Source organism: Grampus griseus (genome assembly GCF_964374135.1).
Source record: "Grampus griseus genome assembly, chromosome: 16".
NCBI classification, from domain to species: domain Eukaryota; kingdom Metazoa; phylum Chordata; class Mammalia; order Artiodactyla; family Delphinidae; genus Grampus; species Grampus griseus.
In genome coordinates this window covers 30,877,484-30,893,020 of record NC_139010.1, presented here as the reverse complement: position 1 = coordinate 30,893,020, position 15,537 = coordinate 30,877,484, and the positions used below count along the sequence as shown (strand labels likewise).

Below are 15,537 nucleotides of genomic sequence, written 5' to 3'. Positions count from 1 at the left end.
AACAGATAGGTTTCTTTTTTTTTTGGCTGTGCCTCGCGGCTTGTGGGATCTTAGTTCCCCGACCAGGAATTGAACCCAGACCCTCAGCAGTGAAAGCGCAGAGGCCTGACCACTGGCCCTCCAGGGAATTCCCACAGATAGGTTTCTTCCGGAAAGATAAACGGGTTCTTTGGAAAACAATGGGATGTAAGGATGTTTGTGGTAATATTTGTCTGTATGTGGATGAGTGGTCTTTGCCTCTCCTTCAAGGTTGTAAAACACCCCACAGAAGGGATTTATGGTAGGTTTAGAGTAGTGTTTCTTGTACATACTCTCTCTCTCCCTCCAAGGTCCTGAATTCTAGATCGGTTCACTGTTTAATATGGTAGCCACTCGCTGACTGTGGCTGTTTAAATTTAAATGAAATTACAAGTTCAGCTACCCAGTCGCATTTGCCGCATTTCAAGGGCTCAATAGCCACAGGTGGCTAGTGGCTACCGTCTTGCACAGCCCAGAAAAAGAACATTTCCATTGATACAGGGAGTTGTGCTGGACAACATGTAGCATAAAGGAGAAAGGGAGAGGGAACTGGCATATGGGTGTTAGCGTTTAGCTACAAAGGACCACAGACCAATAAATATTAAATATTCCTCTTTTTTAACTCTTCTGCATCTGTTTCCCCTGCAATCTTCAAGCACCCAGACACCAGGAGAAGTGAGAGACTATTGTTCCCTGATCTGACATAAACATTCCATGGAAATGGGATTTGTTTTCTCTTACAGAGAAATATAAATGCATATTTTGTTACCTCATACGAACAATGAGCTTGGACAGCATGTTACATGTGTTTCAACCCATTGCTGACTGGTATGCATGTGGCCAGAAAGACAGTGTAGAACCTTGCTTATATTCGAGAGAGAAAGGGGTTCAGAAAAACTACTAGATATTAAATATTTCTGTCCAGTCAGAACTGTAACATTTTTGTCTGTTGACTACTTGGTGGACACATCTACTCGGGACCACCCAATCTACTAGTTCATCTTCAAAAGCATATACACCAGAAATGAACAGACATGCTTTTTAATGCTGCTTCCTGCCGTTTCCTTGCTGTTAGTGAATTACCAGATCCCCCCGGATCAAAGAGATAAACATCATTGCATGAATATTGCAAAAAGTCTGTGGATCTCTTGGGAACCCACCAGACCTAATTTTGAGAATGACTAATCAGTTTGCAGAGTTTAATACACATATTTGGACAAGGGTTCTGAATCCTTCTGTCCTTGGGAGGAAGGAAAAGCAGAGGGTGGCACTGGCTGTCTGGGCTAACAAGAAAGTGCAGGAGGATCCAGGGCTGCCCCTGAGAGCTGAGATCCTACGGCCAGAGCCCAGCGCAGGGAAGGGCTGATATCCTGCCTGAGACAAGCTTATCTGGCAGTGCCTGGAGCGTCTGGTGAGTATGAGGTTCATTGTGTTCCAAATCGGCTGTGGTCAGCTTACCAAATCGGCCGTGGTCAGCTTACCAAATAGTCTGGTGGAGAATATCTGTAGAATTGTCCAGAGACCAGAAGTCTCAGGACAAGAGGATAATCTTCCCCATATGTCTTTGTAGTCGTGAGCTAATTATGGCATTCAACCCCTGTTAAGGGTCATCTTTTTAGTGCCGTTTGACCTTTAGTCCCCTCAGAATTGACTGATGACATTGAGATGAGAATTTCTCGTCACTGATAAAGCTCTTAAAAGATTTACAATACTCTAAAAATATCACAGTAATAAGCATAATAATATCTCTAGATTTTTGCAGCCTTTGAATAAAGTCCCCCCCACCTCTGCGAAGCATTATCCTAGTAGTTTTCAAACTCTCTTGGTGTCGGTGTCCTTCAAAATCTTTGTTCAAATGAGACCATGGCTAGCGCCCAATGTATAGTGCAGATAAAAGTGGAGTGTGGCGAAGGGAGAGAAAGGGTAGAGCCCCACTCACTCCCCCACAAACCCTCCCCGAACCTTTGAGTCAGCCCATGTCTCCAACGAATGGTCCAGAGCATCGCCCAGTAAGTGCTCGCAGTCAGCTGGGTACGTGTTCTGTCCTCCCGTCATTGCAGTGATGTTGTGCCCCTGGAATTAGGGAGGAGGCTGATGAGGAGACAGTGGCCCGCACACTGCTTGGCCCCCTTCAAGGAGGGTATGTCGTGACAGGAATGCAATAGAAGGGACTCATCCAAGGTCACTGTGGAGTAGGGTCTAGATTCTCCAGAGGCTGTTTTCTAGAGTGTAGAGTATGTGCTCCTAGAACTCTTAACTCGTAGGCAAGGTAGAGTTCTTGAGCCCTGGCCTCCACGTAGCCTGTCTTCAAAGCGGCTGTGTGCTTCACGCAGGGATTCTGCTGCGAAGACCCTCAGGAGATTTTCCAGCCTACCTTGAACTTCATCCAGGCTGCTCCAGTTCCTCTTGCCTTGCAAACCCAGGCGTGGGCACCTGGAAGCCCCTGCGGTGGTCATCTGTTGTACTCATTTGGCCTCTCAGTCTGCCACCAGAAACAAAACAACTGCAGTCATAGTGTTAGCAGGTGCATTTGGCTCTTGCACAAGGGTGAATGAACGTTGTCTTCCAAGGACTCTTGGTCTCTAACGTGTCACGTGCCAGTGCCTCAGTCTTCTTGCCTGTGAAATGGGTATATAAATAATTCTATGTAAGACTCACTGGAAGATTAAAGTCTTTAAAAATGTTGATTGTAGGTCCAGGGAGTTGGAATGGCTGGCCTCTGTCTTAGAGCCAGTTAACTGCCATGCTCCATAAAATACATTACTGCTCTTGTTCTGAACCTGAAAAAAAGAAACCAAAAGTATGACCTCTTGTCTAAACTTTGTTAATGATTTTCAGATTAACTCTAGATGCCAAAGAACTGCTGATCAGTTTCTTACAGGGGAAAGCTGGTGATGGGGAGGAAAGGAACTGAGGTTATTTACTGAACTTGGTTTCCCTGCTGACTCACCCAGGGGTTGGGAACAGCACCCTGAGTCTCCGTATCCACCATAGAGATGAGGGGGGATGTTACCCTTTTGCCCAGCCAATGGGGGATGGGGTAGAATTCCAACGATTGCATTAAGAGAGTTGCAGAGCAAAGGAACTCCTCCTCAAAGGCCAATTCAGTCTTAGTAATCTTACGAAAAGCCTTCCCGGTTTAGATTCAGCTCCAAGAAATTTGGCACTGGATTTTAGATTTGCTCAGTGAGAGCAAGAAGGAAGGAGATGCTGCTTTTGTCTGGAATTCCAGGACCTTCCTTTGCAAGGCCAGCAGTGCGGAGATATACCCTAAAGAACAGTGGCTGCCTATTCTTGGAATGGAAGCACTTAATTTGGTCTAATTGTGGCAATTTCTAGGAATCATTGGGAAATTCAGCAGCTAATGAACGTGCCCCTGTTCTGTCAGATCCCTACTGGAATATTCAGTATTCTCTTTTTCATACTTACCAGCTAAGTGAATTACAGAAATACATTTCAGGAGCCTGCTGGGGGTAAGAGCAGGGATATAAAAACCTCCTTCTTTCCCACCAAACGAGTCCCAACAGTACAGGTGAGTGTCACACTTGTGTTAAAAAAGGCCACTGATTCCCAGCAGGCTGTGAGCAGGGCCTCTGCTTCCCAGGACTGTGCCAGGCTGACCTCCTTTTCCTGGTACCACCCCTTGTTGGGGGCCTCCGTGGGTCTTCCGTTCGGTGAGGGGCTTGTGGGTGTCCAGGTCTGCAGGCAGACACACTTCTACAGATCTGGATCAGAGGACAAAAGACAGGTTGAAGGACATTGGGCTGTTCATTTTCCCTTCTCTGTCTTTTTGCCTTATGCTTAGTGTTTCCAGCAGCTGATGGGGGACTGTCCTATCTAGAGTAAATGATCCAGATGTAGTATTTCTCACACCCTGTTTCAGAGCATACTGGTGCCCCTCAAATGATGGGAAAGGCTGCATATTCTGTCTCCTTCTTGGTGATTTTCATGCACATTTACCTTAGAGACCGTGCAAGTCCTGTAGTGAAGTGACCTGGACGAGCTTGCCTCTGCTAATCCCAGCAGTTCCCAGGGAGACCAGGATGCTGGGGTGTTGATGTTGCTGGCCCGGACTGCCTCATCCTTTGAATAAAGCTCAGATGCAGCCAGGTAGATAGCAAGCTTGGAAGTTTTCAGCATCTAGTTTTGTGCCTTTGAGCAAGTTACCTAACCATCGCATGCCTCCGTTTCTTCATCTGTAGAAGAAGATGATGAAAAGTACCAACTTTATAGCGTTGTCATGAGAATGAAGTGCTTTAGTTAGGCTCTTAGGGCAATTCCTGAAATATAATATGGCCTCTATTTATTAGCTGTTATTTTTATTTATTTATTTATTTATTTGCGGTATGCGGGGCTCTCACTGTTGTGGCCTCTCCCGTTGCGGAGCCCAGGCTCCGGACACGCAGGCTCAGCGGCCATGGCTCACGGGCGCAGCCGCTCCGCGGCATGTGGGATCTTCCCGGACCGGGGCACGAACCCGTGTCCCCTGCATCGGCAGGCAGACTCTCAACCACTGCGCCACCAGGGAAGCCCTATTAGCTGTTATTATTCATCTCATAAATTATTATTTTCTAAAGGCTTTTAACACTGTGCTGAGTGTTGTTATTGGCTTCTTTTCATGTCACAGAGCGTGGCATAGTGTAAGAATCCTACCTTGGGTGAAAAGATGGCAAGGCACCATTGTTTTATTTAAGCCTCACGACAGTCTTACAAGGAAATTGCCGTTGTCCTGTTTTATGGCTGAGGAAACAAAGCATACCTGAGCAGTAGAGAGACTGGTCCTAAGTCACACAACACATGGAGAATTCAGAGTCAGGCCGGCTGGCTCCAAGTCCATGATCCCCAGCATCTCTGTAGAGCTGCCTGTCAACCAGCCCTTGATAGGGCCCAGAGACAGGAGGCTGGTGTCAGCTCTGGTAGGAGGCACCCTCCCAGGGGGTCCTCCTCATATGGCAAGGGAGCCCTCAGTTCAGATTCAAATTCCACCCCTCCCTAGCTGTTTGCCCTTGTGCAGGTTGCTTGACTTCTCTGATCTTTAGTCTCCTCTGCTGTGAGATAGAGAAGGTAATATCCACGTCTTATGTGCACAGTGAGGCTAATGTGCACATGCTGTGGAAGGGTCAGGTACTACAGGCCCAGCAGGCCATTAGTGCTCAGTAAGTCTCCGCCCACAGTGATGCTCTGCATTGGCTTTGCACCAGGCTGCTTTACATGCATGATCTCGTGTAATCCTTTTGACACCACTGGGAGATCTGTACTCTTCATTTTTCAGTTGGGGAAACTGAGGCTGTGTGCGATTAAGTGACTTGCTCAAGGTCCTCAGGCCACAGATTATGAAGTTGAGGTTGAAACACCAGCAGCCTTACTCTGTGGAAACCCCTTCTCCATTCGTCTTCTCCAGAGCCATGTGCTAGGATGCTTACAGGGCTGGTGTGTGGCCATGTTCCTTGATCAGCAGTGTAGACTGGCAGTGGACACTTTAATCATGTCTGTGTAGGACAGTGCTGTCACTTGGGCTTGAAGACAATGTTCCTGGGCCAGGAGAATAAGGCGGAAGTCTAATGCTGTTTCCCTAGGAAGGATGTACCAACTCTGGTCTTGGGTCCAGCAGTTCCGTCAGAGATGGTGGCCCATTCATATGTGTGTGTTTGGCCGGGTCGGAGTTCTGTGCCACAGTACAGGACCCAGAAACCCCAATGAACCTATTTACCTATTTAACAGTCCAGGTAACCAGAAGAGACACCTTCCTGCAAGATGAACTGAGGAAGTCCTTAGCCAGTCTTTTAGCTGATTGGGGAAGAGCCCAAGCATTGCAGCACAATGAGAGAGAGATTGTACAAGTTCCTAATCTGAATTCTCCAGATGAACTCCAGTTAATGATTTCAAAACCATGGTTGCCCTTCAACTTGAGGAACAAGAGCAAAACAAATGACCAGAGGTTCAGATGCAAGACAGGAGGAGGGACAGAATGCAAGGGAGAGCCTGAGATTACTAACTTGGCTTTCCTACTCAACTGGCTCTCAGAGTCCAGGGAAAGAACCAAGGTGGGTTATTAAGGGAGTATTGACTTGGATGTGCTGAGCAGTTGGGATGTTTTTGTTTCCTAGACATGAAAACACACTTGACTTTGCGTGACTGGGCTTTAAATTGCTCAGTGAAGCACCACTTGGTGTTGGCCTAAGTCTGTAAAGGCCCACAATTTGGGAAGAACTGTTGCTGCAGTATTCTCATGTTTCAGGGATGGTTGTGGAGAATAGCAAGGTCCATCACTCAATGAAAGCACATTTTCTCAGGATACCCCTACTCTACCTTCTTTGGCTCAGGATCCTGTAAACATCCCCATGGGGAATGGGAGTACATACCCAACGGTGGTCAGTACATGAATGTGCCCAGGATTTGGGTCCGGGGGGATGGAACCAGGTGCAGCTGTGCAGCCGTGTGGGTGAGGGATGAAGACAGAGCCGAGGCTGGAAGGGGATGGGGCTGTGTCTCCCTCATTTGTTGACCCAGTCAGCATTGACTGAGCACCTACCATGTGCCAGGTGTTGTTCAAGGCATGGGCCTAAAGCTGTGATGGATGAGAATGATGATTGGGGATGGTTGTGTCCAGCAGGACCACACTCAGCCACTCGCAGAGTCAGCCATGGGGATGGCGAGAGGGAGGGGAGGGCGTGCTCCAGTGGGGGTTGAAGACGTGTATGATGATGATGCTTCCTTAATAACTCACTTTGGTTCTTCTCTACTCTCAGAGCCAATTTAGCACGAAAAGCACTTTACTTCTTCCTTCCCTCCCTCCCATCCTAGCATCTAGCATTTGGTATTTATTTTGCCTTTGTCCGTTGGACTGAAGGGCGGACACGGGCGTGAAACCCATAACTTCATCTTTTTGGATTCAGTTTCTGAATGGAGTGGTGGGGCAGCGGCGGGACCCGCCATCAGCCACGTGCTTCTCAGGCGAAGCACCTCCCCCCAAATCTTTGGTTTGGTTTTTCTTTCTGAAGGAACTGAGTCCATGATTGCAGATCAGGGCAGCATCACCTGGTAAAGTGGAGCCAGGAGACCTGAGCTGGAGAATGAGGCACAGTTCTAAGTGTCAGGGAGAGCAGGGTAGGTGTGAGGGTTCAACCGAATCATACATGTAGAGAATTTAGAACCATGCCAGACCTGTAGGGGGTCCAGGAAAAGTTGGAAACAAATAACACTGGGAGGGAAATCAGGAAACCCATGGCAGTCATTCATTTAATATTCATACATTCAGTCAAGAATCATTTCTTAAAAACCTAAGTCAAAGGAGCACGGGGGAGGGAAAAAAAAAGAGCATGGGTTCTGGAGCCAGACTGCCCGGATTCAAATCCTGGCTGTTTTATTTACAGCCTTGAGCTGTAACCCTGAGAAAGTTACTTAATTATTCTCTGTGCCTCGGTTTTTTCATTTGTAAAATGGGAATAATCAATAATAATAAATTGAGGTTGTAATAAGGACTAAAAGAGGCTGGGAGTTAGGTATGTTTGTTAGTATCTTTTTGCTCATTTGTTCCATGGCTGTTCATGGGTCTGGTGGTGTGATCTAGCCCGTGGAGACAGGCAAGGTCCCTGCTTTTACCCGTCTTATATTTCCAGTGGAAGAGCCAGATTATCAAAAAAGCAAATAAACTGATACATAATACATTTTAAGATAGTGATAAGTGCTCTAGGGAAACAAGAGAATCCTGGGAAGTGAATGCTTAGGGGTGAGGATCAATAATACCTAGAGAGGGCGAAGGGAGAGGGAAGGACCCACACAAAGATCATTCTGTTGAAAAACATGAAATAAGCAAGTTTTGGGAATTTATCACATACGCACACACAAAAGAGGAAGGGAGAGAATACTCCTTGAGCTTCCAAGAGAGGCAAGCGGGATGAGCAGCCCAAAATAAATACAGTTAAATAAAGATTGCTTCTGGGGCCCCACAAGCTTCAAGATATTTCTCCTGGTAGTGAATCATTATGGCTCACAAATGAATTCATCTTTTATGTGTTCAGTTCCAAAGGCCTTTGATAGATGGATTAATCCTCCTTTTCACCTGGCTTCCTTCACCTGATCCCCTCAACTCCTTGAATTGGAATGAAGGGCCATTCATTCGGAAAAATCTGTTAAATCCCAACTCCTAGACTTCGCACTCTTGTCTGGCTTGGGTTCTGCCTCTTAGGGCTGGAGCCCTCACGCATCTCTGCTGTCTCCGTTTGTGCCCCCTTTGGGTCTGTGGCTGAGGCAGGAAGGCTCACCAGATGTTCCAGTGGCTCCTGTACCTTTCCCAGCTCCCACAGTTAGGAAGGACGTGGGAACCTAGGAGCTGGGCAAAGCATCACTTCCAGGCTGAGGCAGGGGATGCCCATGTGGTCCAGGGCAAGATGGCAGAGCTTCCGTCAGCCTGGACCCCATCCCCGTGTCTTCATGGGTGGGTGGAGCAGACCCCTATACCCTTGTCTTCGTGGGTCACTAACTTCCTGGCTTCTTCGGGCCTGAAGGACTTGTTACTCCTTGTATTTTGGAGGCGTTCAAAAACCTCTGCCAGTGGGTTGCTCAGCCTTGGGTAGGCCTGCTTCTATTAAAGTTAACTTTTCCCCTCTTGAATCGACTTCCACACCTCTTCCTGCCTAATCACTGTATCTGACTTCCCTGCTTTATTTTCTTTCTCGTATTTGCCATTCATGTGATATTATCTTACTTAAGTGTTTATATATTTTCTGTGTCCTCTCACTAGACTATAATCTTTTGTCTGTTTATACATCACCGTCTTCTCGGTGCCTAGAACAGAGTCTGGTGCAAAGAAGATGCTCAATAAGAATGTGAATGAATAAAACAAAAAAGAAGCAGACTCACAGATAACAGAGAACAAACGAGTGGATCCTGGGGGTGGGAGGGGGCAGGGGCAAGACAGGGATAGCAGGAGGAAGGGTTATTATGGGATTATATGAAATCATGTGTGCAAAACTTTTGAAAATTGTAAAGCACTATAACATTTAAGAATCTTTAATTTGATTTTTTAAAAAGTGGAGAAAAAAAACAAAGAATGTGAATGAATGAATGCCAATTGCCAGGGAGGCACCTCCCCTCCTACCTGCCACTTCTCCCGTCCCCTCTCCCCTTCTTCAGGGCTCGGCTGTGTTGACTCATTAGGCAGTAGAACGTATGGTCAGGACGATGCACTTCAGAGCCAGGCTGCTGGGGCTTCAGTACAACGTGCCAGCTTTATGACCTTGGCCAAGAAGATACAGCCACACTGAACCCTGGTCCTTAGACCCCATCCAACCTAGGGAAGTGGTCCCTGAGAAAAGTGATGACCTGGATGAGGGCAGAAGGTCCTTTTCTCAAGGTTAAAGCTCTCCACGGCACGGGGAGGCCCCATCCTCAAGGCGCTGTCCTTTTCCCTGTCCTTCAGCAATATTTCCATAACGTTATTAAAAAGTGAGGTATGCTGGCCAGATGAGTGACACTTACCAGTGACGGGGCTTTACTCTGCTCCTCTGGGCACGGAGAACTTGTTCAATTATGTACCACCCCTGCGACGGGCCCAATCGCAGGCACACACGTTAGCTTCTGCTTATACCCTTGTTGAGTCTCTCTTGACAGGAAGGAAATGAATTTACCTCGTGTCACCTCTGTAGTTTGCAAGCAGCCTTGGCTTCTGTAATGATAGCACCTTTTGCATTTTGCGAGACCAAGCAGGAGATGTTCGCTTGGTGACCGGCCCTTCGTGGTCTGCGTGTTCAGGCCTGGAGGTGGCTCGAGCTGATAATCAATGAGTTTGTGCACCGAAGGCATTTGGGACAAGCTCTCAGCACGGAGGAAGTGCATAGGGAGGTTAGCCGTTGTTCGTTATTGTGGGTGAGTCGCTTCCCTCACCAGAGGGGGCAGTTGGGGTGCTGTGGAGGCCTAGAGAAGCAGGCAGGGAGAGCGGTCCCTGCGGGCTGGGCTCCTTTATGTACCTAGGTTTTGCTTTCCTTTGGGGCCAGTAAGCTTCTTGAGAGAAGGAATTCTCCCTACCATATGGTTCTGAGTCCTGCTTAGGAACCCCCCAGCAGGCCAGAGGGGGAGATGGCAGTGAAGTCTGGATGCTGCCGTTCCTTCCAGAGCTCTCAGGCTGAGCTGATAAATCTGGCCTCGAAGGGAGTGTGATTCCTGGTGAAGGGGGCAGCAGCGCTCCTCCACTCTCCTCCTCTCTCACCAGCCCATGCCCTCTCCACTAAAAGCCCTGACTCTTCAGCAACCTGTCCGGCAGGAAGCCACACCTCCTCTCCCACCCCCTCACAGCACTTAGGAACAGAAGGGCTCTGGGGGACTTCCATCCAAAGAACTTATGCCTGAGAGCCCGGGAAGGGCTTTCCCTTGACTTGGAAGAGGACAGGATTCCATCAGCATATCTTCTGGGAAATTAGCAAACCAACATCTCCCCACCCGTTTCCTTGGAGTTGTTTGCTGTTTGATTTTTAAAGTGGATACATTTCCTGTCCCCAGGGCATTCCTGGGGGCAGTGTCAGCTTGTCCCTGTGTGGCTGGGGCCATGAGGTCCTGGAAAGCACTAGCAGTTTGGTCTGATCTAGGTTCAGAGGCTGAGCAGAGGCTGGGCACTACCTCTGAGCCCTTTCCTGCCCTTCGCGGCTGCCCTGGCTGGGCGTCCTGGGACACGAGGCACATCTGGAAGCTCCACTCTCGAGGGAGGGCACGATGGCCTCCTGGAGGTTTGGGGCCCAAGGTCCATGGGTTCCACTCATCCCCTGCCCCCAAGCCCACAGCCTCAGCCGAACCCAGTAGCTGTAACAAGAGACTGGGTCTGGCCTGTGTGGGGACCTGATGCTCTGCTTGCAAGGAATGAGATCTTCAGAAATTGGGAAAACCAGGCAAACTGCCACGTCCTGTGAAAACAAATGGGAGTGGGGGACGAGGGAGGGGAAAAGTCAGAAACAGAGACACCTGCAGAGAGATGGAGGAGGGGGAGAACTAGAGAGAGAGAAAACTCTTGGACAAAGAGTCAGACAGTGAGACAGACAGACTCACAGGAAGGAAGGTAGTAAATGGTCACGTTAACCATGAAGTACATACTGAATAGGTACCAAGCTCCGAGATGAGCTTTGCATATGATATCTCGTTAATCTTCACGACAGTACTATTAGGGTATAAGGGCCATTCTCATTCTCTTTCTTCTAGTAAAAACAATGGACATTCAGAAAGGTCAGGTATCTTATCTAAGGTCACACAGCATTTGGTGGAAATTCAGGACTAGAACCTGGGTCTACTTGACTGCAGAACCCATATGCTTATCCCTCTGCAGAGATTGCCATGACCTTGGGAGTGTGGCCAATGTGGCAGAGCACCTCTGAGCCCTGTTGCATGCCCAGACAGTGAGAGACATAACGGGCACTCTTGTTTGTAGTAGAGATGTACTTGTAAAGAGGCTGCAGAGAAAGCAGGTGGGGGGAGAGTATTATGCATCTCACCTTTGACCCCTGTGTTACTTAGGATGCTTTGGGGGACCAAAAGAGAGAAGCGTTTATCTGCACAGAAGGAAGTCTACGCGTAGGTAGCTGCTGCTGCCAGTTCAGCTGCTATATCATGTCGAGGCTGACCTCTCTAGGATGTCAAGATTCTCTGGCTTTCCCCTCATGGTCACAAGATGAATGGGCGGCATCAGACCTTGTGTGTATTTTAGGAAGAAGAGGGGGAAGGGCAGCATCAGGTTAAGTCGTTTCCTCCTCCTGGTTATCAGCCTTCTTCCCATGCACAGTGTATGACATGGCTATCCGTAGCTGCAGAAGAGGTGATTAGGCAGGCTTTAAGCCTCTAGGACAGACAGGAATCCACCTTGGGTGAGCCCAGCTACAGTGTCTGACATATTCCAACAAACCAATGAAGCCCACACCCACGGGTAAGCCTCCCCCGCACCTCTCTGCCCTGGGGAGCAGGGGGCGGCTCCTTTAGCTCCCAGGGAAGTTGCAGGCGAGCCTGGACTGGTGGCCTCAGCTGGGTAGAGGCGAGGGGCAGGAGTGGGGGAGGCAGGGGCACTCAGCTCCTTCCAGCCCTGCTGCTGCTGGAGGTGGGGATGAGCCCCACCCTGTGTGTCGTGTCTGGAAAACCAGGACCGGAGTCTCTCAGCTCTCCACTGCCTGCTTTCTCGGCAGCCAGCTGCGCGGCTCATGTCCCAGGAGAGGCAGCAGATTAGATCAGTGAAGGAGTGAAGAAGCTGGGAAGGGAGCGGAGGAGGAATGAATGTGGATTTGACAGAAGTTTCGAAAATATCATATTATTGATTTGGAAGAGACACGGGAGAGGAAATGTGAGAGACTAAGAGACGGGTGGTAAGAGGCTCGCCTGAGCTGGACGTGAGAGAGGCTGCCTGTTGTTTGCTTGGAGGTAGCATCCGACCAGTGTTTCTCAACCAGTTTTTCATTGCTGCCTGCCTAGGAAGCCTTGTTGTACATTTTTTTCCTCTAGTCATCATCCCCACTCTCCCCCGATGAAATTTTATTTATTAATTTATTTTATTTATTTTTGGCTGAGTTGGGTCATCGTTGCTGTGCGCGGGCTCTCTCTAGCTGCGGAGAGCAGGGACTACTCTTCATTGCAGTGCACAGGCTTCTCATTGCGGTGGCTTCTCCTGTTGTGGAGCACGGGCTCTAGGCGCACGGACTCAGTAGTTGTGGCAAGTGGGCTCTAGAATGCAGGCTCAGTAGTTGTGACGCACGGGCTTAGTTAGTTGCTTCGTGGCATGTGGAATCTTCCCGGACCAGGGCTTGAACCTATGTCCCCTGCATTGGCAGGCAGATTCCTAACCACTGCGCCACCAGGGAAGCCCCCGATGAAATTTTAACATCATAGATACGCAATTTATCTGTTTACATACTGTATGTATATCTGAGCTTATACCCAAGAGGAGTGAGGTGTTTTTTTTCTAACCCACACCCCCTCTCCCCCGCCACCCCAATACCCGTTTTTGCCCCCTTGGAGGAGATATGCCCCATTGAGAATATGTGCACTAGACACATCTCTGGGGGGCATATATGGGCTTCCTTGGGGAGGGGAAGAGCTGGCCCCACCCTCTACGCTCGGACCTCCTTGTGCAGAAGGGGAGTGGGGAGGAACCTCCCATTTCTTGAGCAGCTGTTATGTGCCAGACATCAAGACAGGTACTTTAGAGACATGATCTCACCCGATGGGTCAGAGCTGTGACCCCGTTTCACAAATGAAGGCATCAGGGTTCAGAGGTGCACCCCTCCTTTGAAGAGGCCAAACGTGCCCCGATGAGCGAGGTGACACTCCTCCTGTGACGGTATGGCTGAGTGTCAGATGGGCTCAGAGCTGGTGAGGTAAAAGGGAACAGAATGGGCTGGAGTCGGCGCTGGCACTCTCTGGAGGAGGTGGCTGGGAGCAGGCTTTGAAGATCCAGGAATGAGAAGGGGAGGCAGGCCAGGCAGTGGGGACGGCACGGAGGTAGGAGGCTGAGGGCCTGGATGGGACCCCAGCCGAAGCTGAGGATTCTCACTAGGGAGCTGAGGGAGCCCAGGGTGGAGCCGTCCCAGGCAACAAGAGGAAGCCCCGGGGAGGCCTGTTTATTCTACGGGGTCTGGTTGGAACGTGGTCTTGAGCCGGGAATCCAGACCCGATGCTGAGCGCGGTTGGCAGGAGGCACAAGGACATTTTCTTCATGGGTTAGGGCAGGAGATGCAGACATAAAAGGCAGGAATCTGGGCTTCCTAACTCAGAAGATTCTGGAAATTGGGTGGTCTTTTCAGAATGTCCCGTTAGGGGAAATCTCTGAAAGGCAGTAGCAGAGTCTGTGACTGAAAAAGACTAGAATCTTGTTTGCTTGTTTTCCAGACCCTCCGGCTCACTCACCTTTTCCCTTACACGGTGATGTACCTCTACGGCAGACAGGTAGTTACATGGGCTCTTTTGGATGTGGTGATCAACGTGAATGGGCTCCTGTAGCATACAACCCCCAAATCTCAGCAGGGCAGTGCCACAAAAGTGTGTTTCCCACTCGTGCTTTCGCTCTCCATGCTTTATACTGGACAGGCTTCTGGAGCCTACGTTGTCTTTCCCCGGAGCCTTATTTTCACGTGTGCTTCCACTGGTGCTGTGGTGGGGGAAGAGAGCACGGAAAGAATTGTGCACAGCTCTGGAAGTTTCTGCCAAGATGTGACTCCTGCCACTTCTGTTGACATTTCATGGGCCCTCGTAGGTTTCCTGGTTTAGCCTAACTTCAGAGGGGGGCAGGGAAACATAATCCTGCATGTGCCCGTATGTGAAGAGCAGGAGATATTTGTGAACAGCACTAAGGATGACCACAATGGTAATAATGAAGGATGAACATATTAAACTGATTTTTCAGGATCGAGGAGAAATCCTTTTTCCCTCTGTTTTCACTGTGTAGCGCTCTGATTCCCTCTCCATTAATGCTCGTATGTGCTGTTTGGTAAATATTTGTTGCCCCAAGTAAAGTTAAAACACCTAAGAGCAAGGAATATGTTGAATGAGAGGCCTACAAATGCTTACTGAGGACCCACACACTGTGTACCAGGCGTAGTGCTGGTAGATAGAACAAAATCCCAGTTGCTCAGGGTGGTGCGTCGCACGAAGGTGACAGATGAGTTGCCTCTGGCTTCCAGGATACCCTGGGCATGCCTGTGCCCTAGCACTAGTCCAACCGCTTGTTGACTGACTCTCTAAGTTAGAAATGGGAAGTGGGGTGGAGGAAGCTTCCAGAAGAAATGGCCCGTGAACCAGTGGCAAGCACAGCCCCACACGTGGCAGGTATGTGATGCATTCTTTCCCTTCATAGTACTTTCCTTTTTTTTTTTTTTTTTTTTTTTTTTTGCGGTACGCAGGTCTCTCACTGTTGTGGCCTCTCCCGTTGCGGAGCACAGGCTCCGGACGCGCAGGCTCAGCGGCCATGGCTCACGGGCCCAGCCGCTCCGCGGCATGTGGGATCTTCCCGGACTGGGGCACGAACCCGTGTCCCCTGCATCAGCAGGCGGACTCTCAAGCACTGCGCCACCAGGGAAGCCCATACTTTCCTTTTATGATGGCTCATTCATCCTCTTATTCTGCCTGTTCCTTTAGGTAAGGCAGATCCTGTTTGTGCTAGTGAACAGGTGGCTAAGCAGTCTCAGAGTTGGCCCATCTACCTGGTCGGCTTAGTTCCTTAAAGATGGGAGCTCATCTCTCTGGGTGTCTCACCTGAGCTGTACCTGTCAAGTTCAGGCTTCCCATCACTCAGCTCCCAGCACCATCTATCAAATGTTCTCAAATTGGTGGAGGTTAAAAATGACAGCCATTTGAAATTGAGTAGAATTCAGTATTATTAAAATAGCATTCTAAATTTTAATCTTGTGCACTGAGTCTTTAATAGCTTCTACTTTCGCTAAAAATTATGGGCCATGCTCACAGACATTCAATCTAAATACTGTCAGGCAAGACTGATTTCTCTTCCAGTATCACCAGATTCTTCCTTTCTCCCTCTCTCACTCTCCCTCCCCACTT

At 49.1% G+C, this 15,537-nt stretch overlaps 1 protein-coding gene across 6 annotated transcripts in view; it reads left to right on the top strand.

The window, feature by feature from the left end:
• The window catches only part of KCNMA1 (potassium calcium-activated channel subfamily M alpha 1), a 747,855-nt gene that overhangs the window by 264,426 nt on the left and 467,892 nt on the right, over nt 1–15,537 (top strand). Inside the window, exons 1-2 of one of the 6 annotated variants that reach the window (XM_082673146.1) lie at nt 11,790–11,923; nt 13,873–13,929. The exons of 4 other annotated variants lie outside the window; for them this stretch is intronic. In XM_082673146.1, the coding sequence (XP_082529272.1) occupies nt 13,909–13,929 (21 nt within the window). In that variant the 5' untranslated portion in view covers nt 11,790–11,923; nt 13,873–13,908. Of the gene's footprint in view, nt 1–11,785; nt 11,924–13,872; nt 13,930–15,537 lie in introns of those variants that run through there. One more of the 6 variants, XM_082673147.1, reaches the window with a different exon arrangement.